Below are 16,752 nucleotides of genomic sequence, written 5' to 3' on the forward strand. Positions count from 1 at the left end.
GCCTTTGGTAGGTCAATTTTGGCTCCCCACTGGGCTAAAAGGTCTCTCCCCCAGAGAGGCTCGGTGTAGTCCAATATGAACAGGCGTACAGAAGCCAATTGCCCATCTGGTCCCATAATTTGCACAATGCTCTTGGACTGCTTTGCCAATTGGAGCCCTCCTACACCTTGAATCGTTCCTGCCGCGTTTTGCAGGCCCCAACGTTGAGAGGGAATGATCGTCACATCCGCCCCCGTGTCCAAAAGACCCCTTACGATCTTACGATCCCCGCCCAACGAGAGCTGACGTGTTAGGCAGGGTTTCTCCCTCCCCACTACTTGTACCCAGACCACTGTAGGAGGTGATGTGTCCTTAGATGTTTCCGTTCAGTGTGTCTTCACCGGCACTGGGATGGCCTGGGCGATGATCTGACCCTTGGGGAGGAAGAGTGGGGGTCGGACACAGTACAGCCCTACCGCGAAACTGTCCCGGTCCGTAGTGACCAACCGCAGGACAATGTAAAGGTCTCGCGGCGTGTGCTTTGTGTCTCCGACAATGGTCTACCTGCAATGTCCTAACTTCCTCCAGCAACTGGGATGTTGAAGGTCGGCAGACACCAGCTGAAAGTCACTGTTAGGGAGATGAACTTCCCTAGTTAGCTGCAGCCTATAAGGGGAAGCAGAGGACAAAGTAGTTAGAGCAGGTTGAAGCTGTGTTTCACAGGTGCTGAAAGTCGTGTCAGGTTTTAGATATGTCAAGTGCGGTAGCATGGATGGCGGGCTCCCCTTTTCTCCTCCCTCCCCGCTAGATGGTACTTGTCCCACCTCATTTTTGTCTTGGCGCGGGCAGCGGCTGCCCTCTTGAGTTAGTTTTTTGGCTCCCTTTCTTTCTCTTCTCTTCTCTCCTCCTCCTATACTCCAGATAATCTTGTCTCATGGGGCACTGGGGCATCCAGTGCCCCACTTTGCCATAGAGGTGGCAGGGGTGGGTCGCCGCTGTCCTTCTCCCGGACCCCAGTGTCATTGGTCCGGTGGTGGCGGCAGCTTCGGCGTCTATGGCCTCTTGCATCGGGTATTCCGTGAAGGCTGCAGAGGCTCTTTTGGGGTGCGCTCTCTGATCTTGTAGAGGAAGCTCCCCGGCGCATACTATGATCATCTGTTCCACGGTAGGTCGGGGGTTTCGAGGGAGAGATCAGATGGCCCTCCTGCACGCTGTGTTGGCGTTGTAATAGGCCATCTGCCTTAACATCTCCTCTCTCTCCCTCTCCCCCGGAACCTGCGCTTCCACGAATCGGTACAGTCTTTCCATAAAAGCCAGGTAAGGTTCCTGCGCGCCCTGCCTTATTTCCTCTTCTTCCAGTTGTGAGGTTGTGGTGGCTAGTTTACAAAAGGCACGCCCCGCAGCCTTCCCCGTTTCTGTAAGTTGTTCAGTGAACATAGCCTTTGCCTGAGCTACCCCGCTTGCCCACTGCCCAGTGCCCACAAGATGGTCCTCCAAAATTACCAAGCGGTCCGTATCATGCGTCATGGAGGGATTCCCCCAAAGCATTGGGAGAACCTCCACAATCTCCCTCCTCCATTCTCCCGCCCAGACCCTGAATTCCACAGGCCCTAAAAGGCTAGAGAAGAGAGCCCTCAGGTCCGCGGGCACCAGATCTCCCTGAGCAAGGACCGGGCGAAGGAGCCCCCGGAAATACTCAGATTCCCGGGAATACTCCCTCTGGGCCTTGCACAGTTCATTGATCCGGGCCTGGGCTAGAGGCACCCATTGGGCCTGAGCACTCCCCTCCCCACTGAGGCGGTATGTAACTGGAGCGGCTTCCAATATAGGCACCTGTCCCAGTTTCCGGTCATCCACCCCCCTACCCCTGGAACACAAAGCATGGCAACCGGAAGGGAGAGCGTGGGAACTGGAATTGGAGGAGGTAGAGGCGGGGCTTGGTTTGTAGGCTGAGCAATGGCAGGGGCGTGGTGACTCTGTTTTCTCCGCCTCCAAGGTGGAGTTAGGAGGCAGAGCAGAATAAAGAGGAGGGATTTGGGAGGGGCCCATAGGGGGTGGAACCATGGGCGGAGCAAGGGGAAGAGCTGAGGGAGGAACCAAGGGTGGAACCAGGGGCAGAGAAACCGAGTAATGGGACGGGTCAAGGGAGAGGAAAGGGTTGGACTTGGGAAGAAAGGGATTCTGGGAAGAAGAAGGGGTAAGGGGGGGGAAAAATCATATGGCCATCTCCATTTTGGGCTCCCTGGGAGCCATCTTAGGAATTTTCAATAAATGAACAATTTTGGGGATCGAAACTGGGGACTTGGGGACAGGGACAAAGGGATCGGGAAGGGAACTCTAGAGAGCTTGGCCAGGGCTCTTTGGAGGGAGTGGCTGAGCCGGTCGCGAGGGAGCAGGGGCAGGGTGGACCCCCTGCTTCTTGGTGGCCCTAAGGATCCCCCGAGAGGGCTCCTGCGTAGGGGAAGAGGGAGAGGAACGAGGGGTAGGGACATGAGAACTGGGAGAACTGGGGAACAAACTCGATCGAGAAGGACTTTTCTTAAATCCCCAGCCGGGTGTCGCGAAGTTAATACCTTGCTAGCCCAAAATGCCACGTTTGATAACTGAGTTTCCCCAGAGTTAACTTCTTGATCTAATTTGGCCACAACGGCTGTCCAAAAACGTGGCTCTTTTGCAATTTCCGGGGAAACTTCGGGGAAATGAGAAAAAACCCATTTGATCAACATTTTTAACTCTCTCTTGGGGGCAGCAAACCCTCCCCCAAGCAGCACACCTTTAACAACATAATAGACTCCTTTTTGAGTTTTGCTCAAGCCAGCACCCATGGTACCCATAAGGTGAGCTAGACAACCTAACTTAAAGGGAGCAAAACTCTCGGTGTTACACCACCCACCCAAGGAAAAATGAAAACTAAAACACTGAGGTGCACGCCGCTGGCCCCTGCTCCACCCACTGTCCCCAAGTCTGGGGGTTCACTGGGTGGAAAGAAAGGAATTTGGGTGGTGGGACCTGGCCCCAAGTCTGGGGAAGCAGACCCCATAGGAAAGGGAAAACAAAAAACGATAGGGGTGAGGACTGCGCCCCAAGGAAGTGCCTAGGGATCAGCCCTCAAAGGAGAAAGGGTAGGGAGTGGTCCCCAAAGCAGGGCATGGACTCCTAGGGAGGATTAAAAAGACAGGGGGGAAGCCACCAAGTCTGGGGCTTACCTGGTCCGGTGGTGGCACAAACAAAAACCTGGGCGGTGGTTCTCGTCCCAGAAGTCCTCCTCAGGTGCGGGGAGTTGTGACTTCTGATCCCCCGGGAGCACTACCCCTAGAACAGGGTCTGCTACTACTGGGGGTAGTTCAGCGGCCAGTAGAATTATAAAATCCTGTCCGCGGGGTCCGGTGGTCTGGCGTCCACTTGGCCAGTTGTCCACTCAGGGCCCCACGTTGGGCGCCAAACTGCGGCGAGGCGTACGTGGCCCAAAGGGTCAGTGTCCGGCTAGCAGAGGGTTATGGGCTGACACCCAGCTGCAATTCCCTGCCAGCACCCCTCGGCATCGGATGGCCTTGGGCGGTGCTGGCTGCGGACAGGCTCTCACTGCGGAAGTGGGCGAGGAAAGGAGCTGGACACTCACTGGGGGTGAAGTCAGGTTTATTGAAAACAATAAAGACACCATCCAGGGAGTGACCCCGAAATGGGGGTGAAACAGGGTTATAAAGTGGGAGGGTGTACAAAGGAGGGGTTTACAGAGAACCAATGGGGAAGGGTGAAGGGATGAACTTAACTGACATAAAGGGGAACCCAATAAATACAAAGTAAAGGAGGGGCCCCAGGACCACAGCCAACCACAACCCCCAGAGGAAAGAAGATTCTGGAAAGCTAGGAGGAGTGGGGGGTGATTGACTGGGCCCAGGGAGGAGGAAAAGTTTACTTATAAGGAGATCAGGGGAGGAGAAATTATATAACTTAGGTAACAGACATTACCAAGGGCAGGGGTAACCATAGTAACATAAGGGGTAGAGCTATGGCAGGAGAACTGGGAGGGCAGAACCATTTACATTAAACGGGGGGAAACAATACATAAAATGGGGGGAGTAATATAAGGAACTTAACAAACACACTGCAACACAATGTATCACAGACATCTTTTATGCAAAATCCTTTCTTAGGATTTTTCATTCTGAGAAGCTGCAGTTTCAGCAACAAAATATAAACAATTATTATCTGCTGCTGTGGAATGCAACAGGTCCACCTGTGATTGGCCCCTCTTGGATGTTTATAATTAATGGCCAATCAAGACAGAGCTATCTCAGACAGAGTCCAAGAGAGCTGCCTTTTTTTTTCATTCTTTTCTTTTTCTATTCTTAGCTTAGCTAGCTTCTGAGGAACCTTTTCCTTCTTTTTCTTTTTAGTATAGTTATAACGTAATATATATATCATAAAATAATAAATCTAGCCTTGTGAACATGGTGTCAACATTCTCATCTCTCCTTTCACCTGAAAACACCTGTGACCACGGTCACAGCAATGGGGATCAAAGACACCATGGACTTCCATGCTGCTTGGAAGAAGATCATTTAGTGTAAGAAACGGAGTCTTTTTATATTCTAAACTTATCTGAAAAAAGCGCTCACTGGCTGCCTGCTCCTGCAGTATCATTATTCACACGTCCCTTTATCCAATCATCTCTCTGTTCATATGGTGCTGATGCATCTCCCCAGCTAATCACTGCCTCACACACAAGGTGATGATCAAATGACTCTCCAGCCTGCAGCTGAAACATTCCCAGAGTGCTTTTCAGTGAACAAAAGTGAAAAGAAAGGATCTTTATTTTTATTTCCCACACTTTCAGAAGTTTATAGAGCTGTCCACAGGAATATCCATAAGCCTGTCCATAGGAATATCTTTGTAGGACAGGACACACACTGCCTGTGTTCTCAGCCTGTGTATATAGATGGTGATGAATAGCACTGGAAGCATGACTGTAGGCCCTGACTGAGGTCTCCAAGAAGTTTGTAGACAGTTATTAATTGAGAATGGGTGTACTGGATCTGGTTGGGATGCAGTAAATATTCTTCATAACACCCTACAGCTTTTTATATTTTGTATCTGTCACCAAAACAATGCTGGTAATACACCAATGTTTTAGCTACTGCTGAACAGCACTTGGACAACACCCCTGTTTCTTATTGTGGTCCCACCAGGAAGTAAGCTGGGTCTGAGCAAGAGCCTGGGAGATTGCACAACCATGACAGCTGACCTAAGCTCATCAAAGCGATATTTTATATGTCAGGTCTTGTTCACCAATGAAACTGGAGTGGAAGTTTTTGTTAAATAACTATTGCCCGGGGACGGATTGGGCATCAGTGTGCTGGTGGTAAGTGATTGCTCTTGCGTCACTTGAGGGCTGGGGTTTTTTTCCCTTTTATTTATTAAGCAGTCCCTTGATTCACAAGTTCTCCAACATTTGCCCTTCTTGCTTCTCCCCATTCATGCTGAGACAGACTGAGTGAGTTATTCAGTGAGTGGATGAGTGGGGACTTATTTGCCCCCCCTAGCTATCAGTCTGGCTTGTTCACTTTTAGCACTAGGGTTATGCCTATCTTTCTGTGAAGTGGCTCAGTTTCAAACAAAAACTTGGAGAGTGATCTACTCATTTTGCACCCTAGAGGATTCCTCTGCAACTGGAAATGGATTGAGCTTACTTCATGTTCAAATGAACTTAGAAATCAAATTCTTACATGTGACATGATGGCTTTGTTACTATAAAATGATTTTGTTTGTGTTTCATACATGCTCTGACCTGAACTCTGCACTATCTGGATTTATTAGATAACTTTAGGTAAATAAGGTAGGCAGGGATTTAGATTGAATTTTGTTTCTTAGCAGTGAATTAAGAGAGTTATGAGTTGGCAATGGGCATGTGCCAAGGTGACCAAGGTCCAACACATGCATTTTAAATCTGACACATGCCTTGATATAGACAATTGGAACAGTTCTCAGGGCCTGACATCTCCTTTTTAACTTCTAGAAGTGGGCAATACGAAGTCACCAGTCACAAACTAACTGTTTAATCCATCTGAATTAAATGTCTCTAATTTAATTTTATTTGGCTTTTTAGGTATGCTTATTCATTTGATGCCTTTCAAAATAAGTCTTGATATCTCATTCACATGTGAAACAGTTATCCAGATTTCTTACGAAATCTGAATCCTGAAACTGACTCTCAGGCTACGAGAAGGGCTAGGTACTAGGTAACTAGCACTTCATGTTTGTACCTCAGGAAGTGTTTTCCTTTTGAATAAACAGCTAATGTCAAGCAATTTTTTCTGAGTTGGGTATATGTCTCCATAAGTCATCTTACTGTGCTGACTGACCTCTGGTCTTTTTTACAAGAGGAAGTCTTAAACTTTCTAATCTTCCTAAATTACTTGGGGTTCTATGAGAATAATTTCTAAACAATTTTATGTTGCATTGACCTAAGGACTTTTTTGCTGAGAGGGACTGTAATCTGTAATCAACTTAGGAACTCTAAGCATGGATAAGCATACGAGGTGATGGATTTTTCCAAGCATTTTAAATGTTACTGTGAGGACCCAATTTAATCTTGATTTCTGTTTCAACACTTGTTGTCAGAGGCATGTGGGGGAGGTGTTGCACATGTGCTGCTTGCAGGAGGCAACTAGTAGAAGATGGGAGAAAGCCTTGTCTCTGGGGTTACTTTGCTTGGCAACGATTTCGTGTCCCACATGGGACAAGCAGGCAGCAGACCACCAGGGACACTGCACCCTCCAGAGGGGCTCTCCAACAGACGGAAAAAGGTCTCCACCAATGGACTGCAGTCGAACATTGGAACACCGTGCCAGTGGTCTCCTGTCAGCAGGCAGATCATGGGAGGAGACAGGGAGCATAAAAATAACCGAGGCACAAGCTCTGGGGCTTTTTTGACTCTGGCCTTTTTGAGACAGGGCTTTCTATGTTGGGGCATTTGGTCTTATCTTTTTGCCCAGGCTTGAGGTCTGCGTATTACTCTGGCCCTAGCCTGTTTTTGTCCTTTTTGCCCTGGCTCCAGCCTGCCTTTTGGCTCTTCGCCCTTGCTGGCCCTTACTCTCGCTGGGCATTTGGCAGAACTCTGGCTGACCTCCGAGCCTTGTGTGCAGCCTGTGTCCCGCCCCACTACTCGCCTGTCCCAGCCGCCGCCTGTCCAGCCTCCCTGTGTTCTGACCGACGCCCTGCCTGCTTCGTTCCTGCGTTCCTGCCTGCCTCTAGCCCTGCTTCGCCGGTGCAGCCCGCCACCATGATCCCCACCGCCACCTGTCCAGCATTCCGGACCCCCCGCCCGAGCGCCCCCTCCCTCACTCACCTGGGGTCCGGCTGCCCGTGGCCGGGGGAGCTGTGCCTGTGGAGCTGGGCCTCTCCAAGGGCTGCGCAGGCTCCCCGGCAGCCAGCGGGCACTCGCTCCCTGACACCGGGCCGTCGGCGGCACTCCCTGACTTCGGCTGCTAATGCCCAATTTTCCTCTCTGTATCCTCTTTCCCCCCATTATTTTTCATCTTCCTTCCTCCTTTTTCTGTCTTTTCTAGTCCTCTTTAGTATATCAACTCCCTCTTTTTTTGTTACCAATAAACAGTTTTCAGATACAATACTGTCTCGTTTGACTTATTTTCATCCTAGACCACCTGTTTTTCTAAGAACTCCCAACAGTTCCCCACAGTGGAACATGACACACACCAAGCCGTGAAACTTATGACTTAAAGAAAACATGAAAGATAATTATTCTTTCTGAGAAAATTATATAGGAAATTCCTTATGGGAATTATAGGGTAATTTCACATAAATTAGTACATTTTACTTTAGCTTATTAATTTAACTAACAATTTAAGCCTACTTTAGATTTTGAGATCACATCCTAAAGAAACACATTTTCAGGTGTGCAAAGCCGTCAGTAAAAACAGCCTCAAGCCATTTCCAGAGGTGGACCCTTACCAGGTAGCAGCAGTAGACGCAGCACACAGGTGGAGTCCAACTGTGTAACAGACAGGGACATACAGCACAAGACTGTGGTGGTGTTCACAGGGGTCCCAGGATGAGGGAAGAGATGAGAATCTTGACTCCATGTTTCAGAAGGCTGATTTATTATTTCATGATATATATTATTTTAAAAGAAAATTATATATTAAAACTTATTAAAAGAATAGAAGAAAGGATTTCATCAGAAGGCTTCAAAGGAAAGGAATGAATACTAAAAATCTTGTGACTGACCAGAGTCGGAGACAGCTGGACTGTGATTGGCCATTAATTAAAAACAACCACATGAGACCAATTGAAGATGCACCTGGTGCATTCCACAGCAGCAAATAATTATTGTTTACATTTCGTTTCTGAGGTCTCCCAGCTTCTCAGGAGAAAAAATCCTAGCAAAAGGATTTTCATAAAATATGTCCATGACACAAGACCAAACACAGGATGCAAAGATGACAGCATTTGTTATATAAGGAGAGATGGGACTGCTTACAGCCTGAAGAGAAGCCCTGCTTAAGGTGGGGCAAAACCTAATCAATACATGTAAACAAAAGATTGTTCAACATGGGATGAAAGCATGTCAGACTTTCAGCAGTGCACACTGACTAGAAAAGAGTCAACAGGGATAAATTGAATCACAAGAAATTCTACACGCAAAAACGAGTACACTCGTTCATTATAAGAGTGGTCAAGCATGAGAAAAGGTTGCCAAGAGGAGTTGTGGACTCTCCATCCATAGAAGTAATCAAAACATGAGTGAACACAGTCATATGAAACCTGATATAGCTGGTCCTATTTAACTGAGGATGGAGTTACATTACATCATTTCCAAAAGCTCCCTGGCACCTCAACCACTCTGTGATCCTATATTAATCTCACAGGCAGAAAGCTGGGTGAGACAGTCAAAGAAAAGACAAAAATACCTTTTTTTAGTTGAAAATAAACAAAACTCGAAATCACTGTTTAATTAACATTCTAGTAACTGTCGTGTGTAATAAAAACTATGTTATATACTAGCAGCTTTTATAAGAACAGCTAGGTTCTCCAAACTAGACAGCACAGCAAATTAACTTCTGAAAGGAGTACACTAAATTAACATTCATAAAATGGTGATTAAAATACATTGACATTGTCTCAATACAAACAACAGTAAACAAGAAGAAAGCAGTGAGTATTTCAGGTCAGGATAAAATGGATGCTTTCAAATCCAGCATAAATCCTTAATCTCTTCCATAATGAGATTGGAATGCTTATTACCATAAAATCCATCTCCTTAATTTGAGGTCAGGGTACAACATGCTCACAAAAGGAATTAAAACCAACTGAATTTAACCAATCTGAATATAAATAATTAATGGAAAACTAAAAAATATAGCATAGAAGTCTGCAACAGAGCTGCAACAGAATTAAAACAAACACTAGCTTTCCCACCTCCCTTTAAGTGGACTGCTGTAAGCAGGCAAGGCTGACTTGATCTGTTTTGAAATTCCTTTTCTTCACTCCTGCTTTAGGGCACATGAGTGAGGTTCAGGGAGAACTCTACTAAAGCAAGCTGACTTGTAAAGCAAAATAATCACTGACACCCTGGAACAGTCACAAAGCAATAAACATTGTTGTTATTCTTGATAAAACACGCAACTACAACCACCTTCAGTACCTGAAAAGATGTAAAGGTGCAGTTTCACAAACTGTTAACTCAGCTGGGAAGGGACAGAGGGAGGAACCACAAATGACAGATGGGTATGTGCTTCTAAAAGAAAAGGCTATGGCTTCCTGAAAAGACGAGGATTAAGAAGGTAAGCGTAATTGCATACCAGTTACGCTGATGCATGTTAATGAATCTCACAGAACAAAGCATTTGACTATTCTCAATAATTACTAATGTAATCCTTTAAATATGCTAGACATGAGAAGTAATACATTTACTGTGATATGGGCTAGTTGCATGACCCATTCCAGTCTTTGATCTTCTCTTCCACCTCACTTCACATTAGCCTGATTTTCAACCTTTACAGTCTTTCACTTCAGTTTTTCAGTCCCTTGCTCATATAAACTGATCTTCTATTCCAGTTTTCTTCCCTTGATCCAGATTCTTGTCAGCCCAGCCAGAGAGTTCACAGAGTTTCTCCTTCTCCTACCAGGTCATGGTCCCAATGGTATCTGCAGACACATTTCTTTGCAGAGACTGAGCCCCATTTGCTCCCACAAACTCACCTTCAGTGCAACTCTTCCCCTCCTTCCCAGTTCACCTACTTCTCTTTATATTTCCTTCTAGTCTCTGCTTGCACTCCTTTTATTGTCTTCATAGCAAAACAACACCAACTTTCAACTGGAAGACTTCAAAACCAATATTCAGTAACTTGCCAATGTTACAGCCTGTAGACCACAGAAATTTACTGTGGGAAGTATCAGACAGCCTTCTAAGACGTCAAGGCTGACCAGCATCCCATGGTTTAGAAACATACCATGGACCTACTGTTATTTTCAAGTATATTAATTCACCCTAGTTTCAATAAGGATGCTTTATTTAAACTGAAGCAAAGCAAAAAGAAAATTGAATAGATTCTGAGGTAAAAAATAATTAGAAACAGAGAGAAATTAGAAATAGAGCGGCAGAAAAATATATACATGCATTATCTTAGCAAATTATAATATCTTTCTTCAACTAAACAAAAGATCATTCCCCAAGACAAAAGAAAATGCAGTGGAGCTGGTCAGAGGTGGGGAGATAAACTATTTTTTTATCCATACTACAACATGGGAGATTGTTAAAGTGAGAAAAGTGGATTAGAAGATGTAAAAAAACCCCACCAAAACAACTCAACATGAATGGTTAAACAAAGACAATTAAAACAAGGTTTCAAGTGCTAATTTCATTAACTGTTTCATAAATATAGCCCTGTATTTATATATCTGAACTTCCTCTGATTCAGCTCCATTCCTCTTCCTTGCATCCTATCACTGTTCCCCAGAGAGAGCAGATCTGTATCATCCGCTTCACTTCCTCCTTTGGGGAAGCTGCAGTCTGCAGCGAGGTCACATTCAGCCTTCTCTTTTCCAAGTTGAGCCCAATAAACTCTTAGTTTTCCCAGTATGTAATGACACAAAGACAATCTGGACTTTTCAGCCCAACAACATGAAGTCTAAAAGTAAACATGACTCTTCTCTACACAGAAGTATATACAGAGAACAAATTAGGAATTAAGCTACTGAATGATACTAAACAAGAACAATGAATATATATGAAGACTGTGAATAATTTTGATTGAAAATTAGATTGACATTATTGAAACAAGCCAGAAAGGGTATGCTGTAGGCCCTAATTTTTAAGATCAGTAATTGTATTATCAAATGGGTTGAAGGACATTACTTAGAGATCTGCAACAGAAAGCAAATGCAGCTAACACCCCCCCCTCCATTTTTATATGTGGGTGGAAGGCGTAAGAGCAAAACAAATTTTCTGTAGTTTTGTAGTGGCTCTCTAGTGTTAACCTGGTCCTGTGCTCTGAAAAAAAAAAAAAAAAGAAAAAACACAAACCTTACATTCAATATAAATTCATTTCATCATAATCCCTTTTTGTTGCCAAGTATGAATGACTAATAATCCCCTTTTTGTTGAAGTATGAAAACTTGAGGCATATACAACACAGAAGACTGAAAGCAAGTCACTTGCAACATATGACCATCACAAGAAAACTACTTTTTTTTCTTATTCAAGTCTGGATTAACCCTACACATTAGGGACTCTTACACAGAGACAGACAATTTTACAAAGACAAACCTTTGAGATACCATTGTTTTGTAGGGATTTCTACAGAAAATTAGTACACTAGGACCACAAATGTACAACAGCACAGACTAAAATACTAGAACAGGACTGAGACAACCAAGTGGAACCATAACATCCAAAAAAGAATATTGATAACTGTGGAGTGGAACTGGGAGGCAGTGATGGAATATGTGACCGCATCACATTCATGGATATGGATATAAACAGGATATGATTCTACACCACCCTCAGCGTTCTTTGTCCAAAGGGAAGAAAAATGCAGCAAAGATCATGCAACATCATTACCAGGCAAGAACAAACCAAAATACACAGTGAGGATTTTGTAAACAGCACTCCTTTCTCCCTTGTCACTGCAAGCAATCCTACTGACAAGATAGCCATCTGTCCTGGTCCTCATAAATGCAGGACTGCAAAAGCAAGAGTATGAAAAGATGACAAAAATCTCATAGATTTCAAATACAAGTTTATGAAAATAATTTGTTCAAAAGCAGAAGTCATGCTTCCACCTATGCAGTGATCCATTGTGAGCTGCTGCAGTTAAACTCTCTTCTCATATGATGACACACTCTGTTTGGCTATTGCAGAACCTTGGTTTCTTAAACCAGAGCACTTGCTAAGTTACATCTGTTGCCTAAAATGCAGGAACTTGATCACTGCAGTATGAACAGCCGAGGTTATTATTTATTGCTTTTTATTGCAAAACACAATACTTTCTTCTTTGCATAAAATAGTGGGTTCTGCTGAGTATTTTCATTGTCAATAAAACATTGATGGGTGGTGGGAAAGCAAGAAAACGCCTTTCTCTACAATGCATAGAAAGTGCTCAGAGGGCTTGGAGTAGTGCTGCAACAGAGCTCTTCCAACTAATGACTGCTAAGTGTCTTCCTCAGAAACAAACTGCCTGTTCTTCACCTACTAAACAAATTGGAAAAGTGTGTATTCTCCTAGCATCTCTCAATATACAATCTATATGTATCCTTTCAGAGGCTAGTATTCAATTTCATTCACATTCTCACATAGATTTGAAAGAGAATCTCTACCCAGCTTATGTTTCTCAACACCAGTAATAATAAACCCCAACATTTTAGATGCATACCTGAAAAACAGTGCTTCAAAAAACCTCACTAATTTTGCTTCCCATATATCCTACACGATTTTTGTGAGTACTTGTTCTTTGCTCACATGGTCCCAAGTTATATCTCAAAATCCTACTTCATTTTACTTTATGCTTCCAGAATATTGTCATAACAAAAGCACTCCACACTTGCATTCCCACATACCTTTAACACAAATTCACCTTTAAATATTTGTTTCATATAAGTTATAAAGGAACCCATAAAATTTGAGATCTATTGAATTACATCTTTCTGCAGGAAAATGCATTTAGTTGATTCAACATGCCTGAACAATTTATAAATAACACCCTCTCCTCCTTACTTTGGCCCACTGAAGACACCGAATTTGAGTACAGGCAAGACAGAAAAAATGAAAGAGAATCCTTCACTTATCACAGAGAAATTAAGGGGGTTATTCAATCAGGATTATGTTGTAAATTCTCACTGTTGTAAATTCTTTCTGTTGCCCTATGCATTTCAATTCTTTATGTCATGACTGCCTTAGAAAGGAGATAAAAAACAAAAAAGATGAGAAAAAGAAGGGGGAAAAAGTGTGAAAGGGGGAGAAAAAGGTGAAAAGTGCTGAGGAAAAGCAAAACAGAGGGGGGAAAGGTGAAAAGGGGGGAGGTGACAGAAGAGGAGGAAGGCAATGAAAAAGGTATTGGGGAAAGAAAGAGTAAAAGACAGGTAAAAGAGAAAAGAATAAGGTAAAAAAGAGAGAGGAAGAAGAGGACAAAAAAAAATAAAGGGGGAGGAGAAAAAAGAGGGGAGTGGGACAGGAAAAAAATAAGAGAAAAAATGGAGGAAGAAGAGAGAAAAACGCAGTAAAACACTTAGTTGTGCCTTGAAAAACACCTTGCATTTATTTGATTGGCTCTGAAGCATTTTCTTCATGCTCTGAAGCATGAAGAAAAGGTTTCTCAGTAGTTAGAGAATGTCTAGTGTTTCTTTCGGCCACTTTAACATTAGATTGAACTTGGATGCCTTACATAGAGACATTTTTTAAATTATTCAGGATATTTTGACTATACAGATTGTCATACTAGACCAGGCTGGTAAACCAGTCTAGCAACAATTTGCTCAGATCAGCCATCACTATTATCTTGTTCGCAAGATGCAAAACAACTTACATGGTATAGCCTATTAGTACTGAACAGAATATGGTAGATATGGTACAATCTACTCTTTTAAGTATTTAATCCTAATTGCTAGCAATTGTTTTAAAAGTATACACTATGAATACTTTTTCTAGCTTGTTTGGCTTCATTTGTGATACATTTCAATACTCTGTCTGCAGTAGTTATAACTTTGGATAGTAATACTATAAACATCCCAGGAGATTTATTAATCTTAAATATCACAAGCAATGGTCAGATCCAATTAAATACATTAAATGGAAACCTGGCAAGTTACGAAATTCCTTTAAAGTACAGTCTTAATTGCACTGTGCATTCCATCATTTTTAAGTGTGCAACATGAATACTTCTGTCAAGCTATAAAATGAGAACTTCAGAACAAATCCCAGCCTCTTGGCACCTTTTGAGCCATGACTACATGTAAAACAGAAGCAATGCAATAAGAATTGTCTTCAATAAGTATGCATTTTACAACAAAGTTCCTCTGGATTAACCTCTAAGGAATCAAGAAAAAACATCCTTTCTGACCATTTTGTGGTATCAGCAAGGAAATAAGCTTCACAACAAGCAGATTCAATCCTATCTTGAATTATTGGACACTTGGGAGCCCTGAGACTCTCTCACTTGACAAGAAAGCAGATAAAGCATCAAAGTAGTGGGTTTCTATGTTGGATTGGATCTTTGAGATTACTTTAAGCTTGTTTGCACATAGACTTGTGCAGACCTCTGCCTCCATATGTCAAAGGAAGTATCTTCTTTTGTCTACTTGCTAGCCCTTACCACCTAGATCTCATTTTCACCTGTCCCAACAGTGAGATCACCACATCAAGGAAACTGAGTACCTAAGATCTAAATTCAACCCACTTTCCATTTTTTCTGCATGCATTAGTCAGCAAACTAGTCAGCCTCAGTCTTCCAGCAAAGTTATTTCTGAAAACTAGCTCCTGAATTCAGATTTGCAGTACAAGACAGACTCATCATTTCAGATCTACAGCACAGAACAGAAATATAAATAAGAATCCAACACATCAGTACTCAAAAAAAAATAAGTTCAGTTAAAATTTTGGAATTAAACTGCTGTTTTCTGAAAGCTATACATTTCTTTTCGATGTTTCTAATGTGAGAATCCCTGCAAACACCGAAAAGGAGTGCCCCAAACCAAAAAGGAAACAAAACACCTGATTCCTATTAAGTGACAGATCACAGAGATTTGTGATATTAAAAACGCCTGTGGTCTTGTAAGAAGACTTTCAATTCCATGCCAAATATTTTTTCTTTACTAAGTAGCTTAAAGATTCTAATTCGTGCCAGTGATATATATATATTTTTACTCCAATCTATAAGAACACTCATTGCAAGCATACAGCAGGCAATGTGACAACAGCCTACAGTAAAACCTACCAACCTGGCAATGACAGCACCTCTGTGTTTGCAATCCATAAGTCAACCGCAGAACTGCTCATGGCTTTACCATAGCTGAAGAGCTCTGGGACCCCCCCTTCACACAGCAGTTCTCAGTTACATGGCACATTTAAAAATATGTACGAAGCATAAGAGATTGATACAGAAAGCGATTGATTGATATTTTGATAGTAATGCCTGAAATTAATACATGAGTTTTAAAGGAACAGAATGAGGAGTGAAGGCTTACCAAAAAAAAAAAAAAAAAAAAAACACCGAACAAAAATACAAACAAAAAGGCCACTCCCATGGACTACTGGGAACCATACGCTACTCTAAACAGCTGGAAGTCGAAACTAACAAAATGTCAGCACTTGAATGCTTCCATGACTGCCACGGTTGAACAGCCAGAGGTGAAGAAATGACAGTGCCAGCGGCCAGCGCCAAAGTCCGGAGGGGCTCTGCCTCTCCGCATTCAGCCATGTTCCTATCACCGGCATGCCGCCGGGCCCTTTAAGCCAGACCCGAAGACGGGCGGGAGGCACCGGCCCCGGGACGGCCCCGTTCGCTGCCCGCAGGAGGCTCGTGCTGGCTGCGCCGGGCCTCGCGGGAAACTTTGGCGGCGGGGAGCGCGCCGTGCCTCGGCCGTCCCGGGGAAGCTCGTCCCTCGGCTTTGCACAGGACATGAAGTCCCGGCGGGGAGAGCGGAGGCTCCGCCGCATCAACCCTCTCAGGCGGCGGCGGCAGTGCTCAGCAGGGGACAGGGAGGACCGGATGGGGCAACCTCCGCCTCCCAGAGGGGCAGCCGCTGCAGTCTGCAGCCAACAAGGAAACAGCAGCTCTTGGCATCCGCAAGGCCGCGGCCCCCGGCGACGCGAAGCGGCCTCCGGGCGTCCTGGAACCCTCCCCGAGGCATCCGCGGGAGGCGCCGCGGCTCTTGCAGCGCGCAGGGGAGCGGCGCCGCCGCCGCATGTGTGCCCACGCAGAGGCAGCGCCGAGCGCGGCCGGGCGAGTGTCTGGCCAAGGCGCGGCACTGGCACCGCCGCGGAGCTCGGGAAAATCACCGCAACTCAAAGTACTCTTTGCTTCTCCCCTCCCCGCAGCCCTCGTGCCCGAGCGAACGCGGCGCAGGTGGAACTCACGGGAGGAAGGCGCCACACCGCTGACTCCCAACCGCTGCCAGCAGCGCCACCGACACCGGGGTCTGCCGCCGCGACCCCCCCTTCCTGCCCCGCCCCGGGACCGCCCCGCCCCGGCGCGGGGGATGCGGCGGCGCTCACGTCTGCCCGGTAAGGGCTGCGCCGGGCTAGGCCGCTGGGAGGCG

At 44.8% G+C, this 16,752-nt stretch overlaps 2 protein-coding genes across 10 annotated transcripts in view; one reads left to right on the forward strand and one right to left on the reverse strand.

Annotated features, from left to right (window-relative positions):
• Positions 1–16,708, reverse strand: part of PAM (peptidylglycine alpha-amidating monooxygenase) — a 195,300-nt gene extending 178,592 nt beyond the window's left edge. For all 6 annotated transcript variants that reach the window (XM_064735113.1, XM_064735112.1, XM_064735110.1 and 3 more), the window contains exon 1: positions 16,571–16,708. The gene's annotated coding sequence lies outside the window, so the exon portion shown is untranslated. The remainder of the gene's footprint in view (positions 1–16,570) is intronic.
• Positions 15,736–16,752, forward strand: part of LOC135459289 (elongin BC and Polycomb repressive complex 2-associated protein-like) — a 68,211-nt gene continuing 67,194 nt past the window's right edge. For all 4 annotated transcript variants that reach the window (XM_064735114.1, XM_064735117.1, XM_064735115.1 and 1 more), the window contains exon 1: positions 15,736–16,717. In XM_064735114.1, the coding sequence (XP_064591184.1) occupies positions 15,927–16,717 (791 nt within the window). In that variant the 5' untranslated portion in view covers positions 15,736–15,926. The remainder of the gene's footprint in view (positions 16,718–16,752) is intronic.

Source organism: Zonotrichia leucophrys, chromosome Z (assembly GCF_028769735.1).
Source record: "Zonotrichia leucophrys gambelii isolate GWCS_2022_RI chromosome Z, RI_Zleu_2.0, whole genome shotgun sequence".
In the NCBI taxonomy this organism is placed as follows: Eukaryota; Metazoa; Chordata; class Aves; order Passeriformes; family Passerellidae; genus Zonotrichia; species Zonotrichia leucophrys.